The sequence below is a fragment of the Aspergillus terreus genome, genomic scaffold, assembly GCF_000149615.1.
Source record: "Aspergillus terreus NIH2624 scaffold_2 genomic scaffold, whole genome shotgun sequence".
NCBI classification, from domain to species: Eukaryota; Fungi; Ascomycota; class Eurotiomycetes; order Eurotiales; family Aspergillaceae; genus Aspergillus; species Aspergillus terreus.
The window spans coordinates 2,452,913-2,464,134 of NT_165925.1; the positions used below are offsets into that span (position 1 = coordinate 2,452,913).

Consider the following 11,222-nt stretch of genomic DNA (forward strand, 5'->3'; position numbering starts at 1 on the left):
GACAAGAAATTAACCAAAGTAGTAAGGGATAATAAGGATCAGAGATGAATCGAAGGGCATAGACACAAAAATTCAACTCGGATGGCAAGGCAAATTCCATCTCAGAACGGGACAACTCGCAGGGTGTGGTAGGAAAGAAGGGATATGCAACAATGGATACCCCAACGCCAGTTTCTCGGGCACATATCCAATCGTGTCAAACAGTCAAGACAGAAGAAAAAAGAAAAAGAACAACGATTCAGGAAAGAGAGAATTGAGAAACCGTTAACACAAAGAAATGGTCGGAAAATATACAAAAACAATGAAGGGTATATGAGAGATAGGAACTGATTATCCGTTATGACTCGTTCACAGACCTTCTCCGGCACCAGTCTCAACGCCGTCCCCAGGATATGGCATGTTGGGATCAAACCCAAACCCCGCCGTATCCGCGTCAGTGTTGAGAAAGGTATCGAAGTCGAAGTTCTCCAGAATGTCCGGATTCTCCAGGGCGCTGAAGTCCAGGTTGAAAGCAGACGCCTACAGCTCTGTTAGTGCCAGTTTGAGCTCATTGCATAGAATTGAAAAACATACGTCTGGCATGCTAAGGTCATTGAACGGCTGGTTCTGGTCGGGTGGCGGCGGCTGCACCAGCGTCGGTGCGGCAGGCGCCGATGTGGGTTGCTGGGGCGCACTCGTCGTGGTATTGGGCCCCGGCTTGTTGAACGAGTTCGGATGCTGAGGCGTGATCGGCGTCGATGGCGTCGTCGCATGCTCAGCCTCGGACGAGGGGGTCGCGGCAGTATTCGAGGCAGCTGCAGCCGCTGCAGGGCCAGCTGCCTTCTTCGGCCGCTAGAATCGCGTTCAATAAAGACTATCAAAGATGCATGATGGGATCTGGGATCACGTACCTTCCGATTAGTGTCCTTCGTGTCTTTCTTCCCCTTGGGTGCGGCCTTGTTGGATTGCTGGGGTGTGGGAGGGGCAGCGGCTCCGGTCTGAGGAGACGGCGGCTGCGTGCGTCCGGAATTAGGCCCAGCAGCGGGAGGAGCCTGGGGCGGCGGCATTTGGTTGCGTTCCTGGGGAGTTCCCGTGGCCGGCTGCGCCGCAGGGGACTGCTGTGGGGGCATAGGTTGGCCCTGAGCGCCCTGCTGCGGCTGCCAAGCGCGATTCGGCATCTGGGCACCTGCAGGAATTTGCTGGCCCATCGGCGGACCGGTGGTAAATGCCGGGTTCGAGCTCGGGGGTCGCATACCGTTCGGAGCGGCGAAGAATGGGTTCGTCATGTCGGGTGGCATCTGGGCGCTGTTGAAATTCATGGAAGCCGGAGATCCACGACCTTGAGCGACATCGCCAGGATTCGGAGAGCCTGGAAGACCGGTCTGCGGCATCTTCGGTGTACCCCTTTTCATCTGATCGTTGGGGTTCGGAGAGGCGCCCGCCCTGCTGCCTTGGGGAGAGGTGCCTGGCGGCAACTGCTGCTGCCCAGGCATTGGGGGCTGGCCGTCAGGACGAGCCATGCTATCCTGCTCTTGGCGAGCCATCATCAAACGTCGCTTATTCTGCTGTTCCAGCAACATAAGCTGCATCTGATAATCCTGAAGAGCATGGTTTCCCTGATTGCCAGGCGTCTGCATCCCAGCCCGAACCTGGGCCATTTGACCATTCGCGCCATAGTAGTCACCGTTCATCGGGTACATACCCTGACCTTCTGGCATGGGCATCAGATCCGTCTGGTTTGGCATCACACCGGGATTCATAATGCCATTCGGCATGCCCTGGTTATTCATTGCTGAGCGAGAGTGGTGAAGAGCTAAATTTTGAGCATATACCTGGATTGATTTCTGCTGCGCGCCCGGGCCCTGCTGGAAAGCCTGAAGTTGGGCCGGGTTCATTCCTCGTGGGTTGAGACCCCCATTCTGCATAAAAAGGGCCTGCGGATTCGGTTGACCGGGCATTCCCTGTGCTTGACCACGTCCGTTAGGCGCTAACTGTTGTCCGTTCATCGGTCCGCCTTCCAGACGGGGCCGCTTGGATGGGGAAGGGGCGTTCTCGGCAGACGCAGGGGACTGGGGACGGTGACCATTCATGTCCATCTCGGACTGATCTCTTTGCATCTGCATCATGTGCAACTGTTGGTTCTTCTGGAGTTGGGCGATTTGTTGTTGAGAGCTATGCTTTTGTATCAGCATCATGACGTTCGCTCATGGCCACGAGTGCGAGAGCTTAGGGACAGGAAAGGCGGGGGCTGAGGGAAAGCATACAGGCCAGAGGTATTGTTCTGCAGCACACTCTTCTGAAGGTTGGGAGGAACCATTGCATTTCCTCTCATGTTAAGCTGCCGCATTTGCGCTGGCATCATGGGTGGCTGTCGTAAGAGTTGACTGTGCTGTTGTTCTCGGAGGCGCATCATATTCTAGCAAGACCCATTAGACGTGTACACAAGGTTAGAACATGGTCATACGAGACGTACCTGAGTATGCTGAAGATATTGCTTCACGTCATTGTTATTTCCCTTTCTGCGCTGCGCCCAGAAGAACTCCCAGAAAAGGCTGAACCAATCGAGGAGGAAAGATGATTGCGGACTTTCACTCGGAAGGCTTGGGCGTGGGAGATCATCCGGGATCTTCACTGGCTCGCCATCCTTACCATCCGTCATCATCGCATCTCCGTCAACCCCGTTCATATCTCCGTCGCGACGATGCCCCGGGCTCGTCTTGATGGGAGGTTCCGTGCTTATTTTGATCGACTCGTCCTTGATCAGAGCACGGGCAGAATCGTGGTAGCCGCGCTTCAAGAAATAGTCATAGATGTAGGTGTTGAGGTAGTTGATCATCCCATCGGGGAGATTGTTCACGTTGCTGTCGTTACGAGGAGCCGTCGAACCGTTATTGATCATGGGAACCGCACCCACGGGGCCCCCGGCCCCGGGGTTCATGCCAGCGACATTCATCTGGTTCATGGTGGGAGTCGACAGGGGGCTCGGCCACCGTCACCGGTTGATTGTCCTCGATGAAGGCGTTCGAAGTGCAAAAGGCTTCAACGCGCGTTCACCGTCTCGCGGCGAGTAACTCACCACAAGAGAAGGCGAGGCGCGCGTGGCGGATCAGTTTGAAGAACGAGTGTTAAGAGGTGAGGGGAATCAAGCCGGGAGAGGCCGAATCTTCCAACCCGGCAGTGTTAGGGACAAATGCGCGATCGCCACCCAGGCAAGAGAGAAGGGTTCGGCGAAATCGGCGGCTGAAGTACACGAGTATATGTATCAACCGGATCGGAGGGAAAGACGAGACCCCAGCGTTGCAATGATCCGTCGCAGGGGAGAGACCAGGGTGGTGGTACACTTAGGAACAAACGCGAAAGATCACCGAAGATTCTGTCCCTTTTTCCACGGCGCGGGTAGAAGCCACGACGGCCGATCGCCACCAGTTTGATCGGACGGGGGAGGATAAAAGGATAGGAGAAGGATGAAGTATAGATCGGACGGAGGATCCAGCCGGGAGGAAATGCGCGGTAGGATCAACCGGGGATGTGGGCGGGCGACAAGAAGAAGACGGGAACGGCGTTTTAGGGAGACGACGACCCGACGGGGGAGAGGAGGGAGAAGTGGTGTTACGGGGAGTAGGCAGGACCACGCCACAAGGGAAAAAGAAGCGGAGAAGAAGTTCGAAAGTGAAGAGGCGAAAAGAAAAGAAGAAAAAGAAAAGAAACCCCTTGTCACCGAATGAGTCTATCAAGCCGACTCGGGGGGGTGGTGAAGATCGATGGAGGTGGAGGAAGAGAGGGAGGGGGTTGGGAGGCGAAGGTTAGGACAAGGTCGCGGTGGTGGTGGATCAGAGAGGGTGTGTGGATTATCAGGCGCGGTGCCTGGAGACTCTTTCGCTGTCTTTCTCACTTCGCTCTGCTCAATCTTTCTTCCTTCTCCCGCCGTCGCTTGTTCGGCTCGGATTATCCTGTCCGGAAGGGCTGGGAGATGCCACCCCTGAGCGTATTTCTCAGCATGCAGTTGCGATACCGAAAGATTACACCGCCTGTACCGGCCCGTATCGCGGAATCTTCTCCGTGTAGATGAGATGGGGCTGTCTGGAGAGATTCTTAGTGCGTGACTTGCAGGCGAGACATCAGTTGGAAAGGGCGTTATGTTTCATGTAGTAAAAGATCAAAAAAAAAGAATCAAAATAATTTCAGGTGTTACGAGTCGAAGGGAGGGAAAGAAGAACAAGAAGAAAAAAAAAAAAAAGAGGCAGGGCATCGGAGTAATACCTCGTAATGTAGACGTGGTAAGGCGATATCAGACTACTACCTTGACCTTCTAGGAAATATCATGATCAACAGGCATGATTCAAGTGATACCATGCACACGGTTGTCCAGAAGTAGTCCAAAACCTACCGGTGAAGGAAGGAGAATTTGCGATTCTCAACTGCCACGCAATCTTCTTCTGGTGGTCCCGATGTGCGATATGGTTCCAAACGAAGGGCTGAATTCGGGACGGATCGAGTAGTGGGACGATTCAACAGGTCGAAAAGAAAATATAGTAACGTCAAGCAACAACTCTCTACTTATTGTCGAAAGAAATAGAGAAGAGGAAAAGGAGAACTCGTCAGTCTATTGAAAATCAAAATAACTTCCTCACGGTGAGGGAGCGGTTGATCCATCACAGCCAGAGCGCGTACTTCCCAGCACAGGCTCATCGGTTTGGGTATGGCGCGTCACGTGGAGTCCCCTCTGGGCGGATTGGATTTTCCCTTCGTAGATCTATCGCGCCGTTCCCCAGACTGGATCAAGGCCATTCTTCCGTCCTATCTCTCCGTAGACAACCATCTCGTCATACTCTTCATTCACGATCGAACAGGGCTGACAGCCCGGTACCTACATACACAATCAAGACACTCGACTACATATCAACCCACCTCGCAGACATCCCGGATCATGGCGCCATAAGGACAGAGATGGATCTTCTCAATCGGTGGCTGCCATAGTTCCATGACTAAGTCCCTATACAATAGTTAGTTAGAGTTCGATATCGGCGATCATCCCGCCTTTACTCCGTATATGGAGGGTTTCAAACCACGTCGAATAATAGCCATTGCCCAGCATTCCCTGTATCGATTCGCGCATCGGGATCATTATCAATCGAATTCGACGCGTCCATCCATCCAGCTCTGGATATATCCGCGATCCTTCAGTCTACCTATCCAGTCTCCTGGTACTAGCGGCCCACTTCGAACAACATATTTCATCCACTTAATATTGGCAGAAACACACCGCTTCCATTTATCGTCTGAGGACTGTGACAATCAGTATAAACTCTCAGTTGGTCAAAGAATATAGCCAATGGTTATGTAGAAGCGATAGTTTCATCATTCAACGGAATCTTATCTACAGGTATGAGTGCCAAGCTCGGTTGATGCAATCTCAGGGAGTCAATGCGCTATACAACTCTAAACCCCTGTATCAAACAGCGTACTCATGCAAATGACCAAACTATAACTATGAATATCCCGATAGACTGTCCAGTGCGTTGAATCCCTAGTTCAATCATTGGCCAGCAGCATTTCTATACGACCATTGGATAGATTCAAGTATAAGCAATGTAATAGTACGCTACCTAGGCAGGTACCTTGCGCACAGCTCCACATGGATTCTGATGGGATTCCATCAGTCAGTATGAAACAAACAAAGAGATAGAACCCAGAACTCCAGACACCGCGTTGTCTAACACGTGAACTAGCCTATTTACTCTTCCTCGGGTGGCATTTCATCCTCGATATACCTCACCAGGGACACCCTCATCTCTGTCGTATCGTCCCCGCGCAACACATCGCTGACAAAGTGCGCCTCAACCTGCATTTGCACCTAAGAGATAGTTAGGACCATCGGGAAATTGAGCTCCGACACGGATCCAGGATAGCCATACCATCTCCAATGCACCTCGCAACACGCCGCAGAGGATATTCGAGAACCACAGCTCATCCTGTGCTCTCCCGTCATCCGGAAGTTCAACAAAGTCCGCCAGTGGATTCTCGTCGAATATCAGGGAAAACTGGTTGTTATCGCTCGTCCAGTTTGTTACGGTCGGGGAGACGTTGAGGAAAACCTTGAATCCGACCTGAACACTAGTCATTTAACAGATCTCGGAATGCAAACGGAATATTAAACTCACCTTGGCGATCATGTCGGCCGTTTCCCGGAAATTGGCGCATCGCCCTACCCCCGACTTTGCCAGAAAGTCCTCGATGAGGCGCATGCCGATATTGTATCCCATCTTATCCAACTGCTTGTTCACTTCTTGATAATTTGAGTCATAGTCTTGACACAGTTGCGCGACAATCGTTCCGTATGTCAACGTCACCAATTCCGCATTAACCTTGTCGACCCTCGTCCTGGATTATCGTAATACGTGTCAGTGGCCGATGAAACTTGAATCGCGGCGGTCGGCTCAACGGTGGGACGAAACCGCAGCACTCAGCTTACTGACTTCCATAATCTAGAGGGGACCGCTGTCAGCAGGCTATCTTCAGTCAAGTATCGCATCAAACAACTTACTCTTCTCCAATTCTGGACGCCTTCGTTGTAGACGACATGTTTGGGTCAACTGTAAAATCGATATGAAGTGAACGATGCTAGAAAACAGTTCACTTAAGCAAAATCTAAGCAGTGATGTGAGTCCTGTTTGCAAAGTGGACAATTGCACATTCCCCCGCCGAGGTGGTGGAGCGTCGGGGGACGGAGCGCGGAGCTCGCTGGTGGACCGAAGGTCAGGCGTCTAACGCGGCTAAACCAGTCCCGAAGTTCAACCATCTGCTGCTGCAAAAGAACCACCCGCCAGAAGGAAAGACTTGCGCCGCGCTGCCTCTCGCGTTAACGAAACACGTCTAACGCTCAATTGTAATTCTATACCACCAGCGCCTATCATCATTCTCTCTCGTTTGACCCAACATCTCTTGACTCCTCGTCCTACGTCCTCGGCAAATACTCGCACAATCATGTCCGGAGAGAAGCGACCTGCTCAAGAGGCCTTCGGGTCATCTAGCCAGCTCGTCGTAAAACGGAAGAAGTCTGACGCTGGTCTGAACGATGACACCGCTCTGGTGAAAGGATCGTCGTCCCAAAATGGAGCTCTTGTACAGGCTGTACGTCACCCAGTGCACCAACAAGCGACGACACCGAGCACTAACGACTATGCCAGATCCCCCGCACCAGTGGACTTGAAGCTCCGATTATGGAACTCAACGGTAAGGCATTTTTCTGGGTACACAGGCGATGCTTTGTGCTAATATACCGGCTGCAGGACACTCGGGCGAAGTTTTCTGCGTAAGATTCGATCCCACCGCACAGCACATCGCATCCGGTTCAATGGATCAGTCTATCTGTGGGTTGCACCTCAAACTCATCCGTTCGCGCCTGCAATAAAACTGACTGTTGGAACTCTACCTAGTGCTATGGAACACATACGGACAATGTGAAAACTATGGCATCCTCTCCGGCCACCGAGGAGCAGTGCTTGACCTGCAGTGGTCGCGCGATTCGCGGACGATATTTTCCGCTTCGGCCGACATGACACTTGCGAGCTGGGATTTAGAGACCGGACAACGGATACGGCGGCACGTGGGCCACGAGGAGATCATCAACTGTCTTGACATCAGCAAACGCGGCCAGGAGCTTCTGGTCAGCGCGAGCGACGACGGCTGCATCGGCATCTGGGATCCCCGACAAAAAGACGCGATCGAGTATTTGGAAACCGAACTACCCATTACCGCGGTGGCTCTGTCGGAGGCCGGAAACGAGATTTACAGCGGCGGCATTGACAACACCATCCACGTGTGGGATCTGCGGAAGAAAGCCGTGACCTATTCCATGCTCGGCCACACGGACACCATCACATCACTTCAGATCTCGCCGGATTCTCAGACACTGTTGTCGAACTCGCATGATTCGACGGTGCGCACGTGGGACATCCGACCATTTGCCCCGGCAAACCGGCATATCCGCACGTTTGATGGCGCCCCTGTCGGTCTGGAGAAGAACCTGATCCGCGCCAGCTGGGACCCGAGTGGTGATAAAATTGCCGCTGGAAGTGGTGATCGGAGTGTTGTTGTATGGGATTCGAAGACTGGAAAGCTCTTGTATAAGCTTCCTGGGCACAAGGGCACGGTCAATGATGTTCGGTTTTCGCCAAACAATGAGCCTATCAGTAAGTTGATGTCTCTCGTCTTCAGATGTTTCAAACTAACGCTGGGTGTGCAGTTGTTTCTGGGTCTTCCGATCGGACGTTGATGCTTGGTGAATTGGGTAAATGATGAAACTGGCTTGGAGTAGTTTGCACGATCACGCAGAATGTCCTACACTGAGACGGCAAGGTTTGGCCTATAAACTGGAGATTCGGGGCTTACGGCTCAAGAGCTTGGGGTGCTATTACCGTCCCGAAAGAGGCGCTTGTCAGCGCTGCGATCAGTCCGGTGAGCTAGCATCGTGGGTGTAGCTCGCCGTCAGGGCACGTCAAAAACAAATATTATGGAAGGAAGTGTCGATGATGTTAGTGATTATGAGAGTTTTGCTCTTTGGGCGAAGGCCTGTTACTTTACTACGAGAGCCTGGGCGCTACCTAGGTACCATATAATAAGACACCTACTGTCTCGACATTACTATTCTCTGTCAGCTGTCGTGGTAATAGCTATAAGCATTTGGTAGACTCGCACTGGTGCTCCAGGGGACTTGATAAAGTAAAAATAGGAGTACTCCGATCATACTCCGTCGCAGGTACGTAGTTCGTATGGATGGATCTTGGAGACGTCAGCACCGGTGGTGATTGGTCCAGCAAAGGGTTTCGGCTGCAGCTCCGAAACATCAGCTGAAGGAGATATCCAGGGACATCCGTGAGACGCATGCCTGAGATAACGCTGCGTTGTAGATCCAAGGAACATAAAGGGTTTTTGTAGAACCTCAGCTCTGCTAGTCAACTTCAAAGACATACTTCAGAAGAGACTGTCGAAAGAAGAACTGCCGATTCTTTAGCCACATGCCTGCCTAGTACAGAACGGTACCTAGTCCAGGTGGGTCATCCAGGGGTAGCTTCAAGCCTTAAATGAGGCCGGTCTGCGATTGCATCCACTAACTAACTACTTGGGTAGTACGGAGTACCTATATTTATTCCAAGTCACAGGTGCCTTTCACGGCCTTGGCGGATGATGATTCTCCTCCTTTTTAACTCCTCCGGGGACGAGGACACCCTCCTTTCTTTCAACCCTATCATTCCACCGTAATCTCGCATATTGTCTAACTAACACCCTCATTCTTTCTCCGCTGGTTCTCAATCCTTGTCTGTCCGACCATCCTGAAACATCCGTTTCTCACATCGTCCTCTCCGCCTTGTTATCTCGCCGACGCTGTCGCTGCAACTCCAATCCTCACGATGAACACCAGGTGTTGACGATCATCCCGATTGCAATCCATCAGAAAATCCTCCTTGGATAATTTTCTAAGCTCATATGAGGAGACTGTTCGTTTCAGGTAGTTTGTGTCGGCGCCGTACGAATGCGGAAGCGGGCCGTATATAGTGCCCATACCTCACAACGATCGATAACGCCGCTTTGGGAACAGCTCATTGAATCGCTCTGTTTATATCTCAGTCGCTAGAATAAACAAGCTGGTCATCTTGTTTACATTGACCGACTGTCCAAATGACTGTCATTGACTGACAGCCAAGTCTACAACATGGTATCAGCTCTGCTGTCTCGCCCTCGATTGGCACATTCCAATCCCTCCCGCACGCTGATCGGTACTTTGCTCAGCGCCAATCCAAATAACGAGTCTTCGCATCATCCGACGATAGACACTGCCGCAGGTACTCATGCTTCGCGCAGGACATACGTCCCAATCAACCCAGAATCAGCTTCGGGACCGCACAACCGCCGGGGCGATACAGCACACGTTTGGGGGAACTATAGGCGTCGATCGTGGCAAGCGATATGGAAGGAAAGACAGGTCAGGCGAAGGGTAATCACCCTGATCATATCGACAATCTTTCTCATCCTCGTTTTGGGTCTCTGTAAGGCGATATACCATTCCGTTGAATTTCCGTCACGACTGACTGGAAGCCAGACTTGGCATTTGCAATCTCCGGCTCACCTCTGGAAGAAGAACTCCACATTCTTTTGATATTCATGATTCTCATCCTCTCGATCGTCTGGTGTCATTCTCTGATCCGTTTCTCCCTGGCCGTCTTGCGCGGACCCGCTACAAATCGCATTCCCAGTCGCGCAGGCCCCAATGGCTATGCTCAACCGGAGCGGCCTATCCCTGTTACTTTTATTGCCGACGAAGAGATGATGACAGGGGGTAACGGCGAGGTTCGGGAAAAGGTTACGGCGCCTCCTCCGGCGTATGGGCTATGGAGAAGCACTGTGGTATGTAGCTCTGACAACTTGCCTCACAGGACGGTGGTTTACTGACTCTATGCCCTTAGCGCATCAATCCTGATCTACTCTACTGGCAACGTGTGGATGAAAGTACATCCCGCTCAGCTCCCCATAGCAATAGCATCGGAGAAGATTCGGGCAGCAAGCCTACATCTCCACGCCCTCCCAGTTACACATCTGACAATGGGATCGACTATGCTGTTGAAGCACAGCCCAGGTCATTCACGCGATGGCCTGTTCCTGAAGAATCAGGCCGCCGTTGAAAGTGCACTGGGACAGCGATCATGCTGACCCATATCCCGGGGGTCATTGGAAGGATGACCGCATATTCCTCACACTCTCTCATTTTCCCCCATATCTTCTTTTATTTTGTTTGCGGTAAATCTTGCATTGGAGCGCGTTGCTTAGCGGGAGTTATTTGGGCATCCTCGGATTATGCATAGCATTCTGTTTTACAGCGTCGATTTTTCTTCCTGGGTCTTTGGATTATGTCCAATATTGGGAAAGGAGCTCAACAATATGAGAACGGGTCACCATAACTTGAGGGTGGCTGGTAGAGCTGACTATGTACTCTTTTGCTGTACTTTGTTCATTTGCCGAGTTTTCTTCACGGGATAAGTTAGCTAATGAAGAAAAATCCTCCTGATTTATATAATCAAGTATAAAATAATAGAGATAGCGCAGTGTTGGTGATAAGGTCAACATCAGATTAGTACTGGGTAGCACTACCAATGAGGGATCCTACTACAAGTATATCTGGCCGTTCGGTCCGCCACCGCGGGACCCTCACGTGCGACATCATCGCTCCGACAAGCAACCCTTTCATC

At 51.8% G+C, this 11,222-nt stretch overlaps 4 protein-coding genes across 4 annotated transcripts; 2 read left to right on the forward strand and 2 right to left on the reverse strand.

Annotated features, from left to right (window-relative positions):
* Positions 1 to 348: 348 nt before the first annotated feature.
* somA (putative cAMP-dependent protein kinase pathway protein (Som1)) lies at positions 349 to 2,941 on the reverse strand (the record flags this gene model as incomplete). Its single annotated transcript, XM_001209223.1, has 5 exons — positions 349 to 519; positions 574 to 831; positions 891 to 2,151; positions 2,244 to 2,395; positions 2,453 to 2,941. The coding sequence occupies 5 exons, from the start codon at positions 2,939 to 2,941 to the stop codon at positions 349 to 351; spliced, it is 2,331 nt and encodes a 776-aa protein (XP_001209223.1).
* Positions 2,942 to 5,713: 2,772 nt separating this feature from the next.
* Positions 5,714 to 6,561, reverse strand: ATEG_01859 (TRAPP complex core subunit BET3; the record flags this gene model as incomplete). Its single annotated transcript, XM_001209224.1, has 4 exons — positions 5,714 to 5,833; positions 5,895 to 6,086; positions 6,141 to 6,360; positions 6,524 to 6,561. The coding sequence occupies 4 exons, from the start codon at positions 6,559 to 6,561 to the stop codon at positions 5,714 to 5,716; spliced, it is 570 nt and encodes a 189-aa protein (XP_001209224.1).
* Positions 6,562 to 6,963: 402 nt separating this feature from the next.
* ATEG_01860 (WD40 repeat domain-containing protein) lies at positions 6,964 to 8,277 on the forward strand (the record flags this gene model as incomplete). Its single annotated transcript, XM_001209225.1, has 4 exons — positions 6,964 to 7,110; positions 7,167 to 7,212; positions 7,416 to 8,171; positions 8,225 to 8,277. 4 exons carry the CDS (start codon positions 6,964 to 6,966, stop codon positions 8,275 to 8,277), a joined length of 1,002 nt encoding a protein of 333 aa, XP_001209225.1.
* Positions 8,278 to 9,945: 1,668 nt separating this feature from the next.
* Positions 9,946 to 10,658, forward strand: ATEG_01861 (uncharacterized protein; the record flags this gene model as incomplete). The annotated part of the gene is made up of 3 exons (XM_001209226.1): positions 9,946 to 9,973; positions 10,079 to 10,383; positions 10,443 to 10,658. The coding sequence occupies 3 exons, from the start codon at positions 9,946 to 9,948 to the stop codon at positions 10,656 to 10,658; spliced, it is 549 nt and encodes a 182-aa protein (XP_001209226.1).
* Between the last annotated feature and the right edge of the window lie 564 nt (positions 10,659 to 11,222).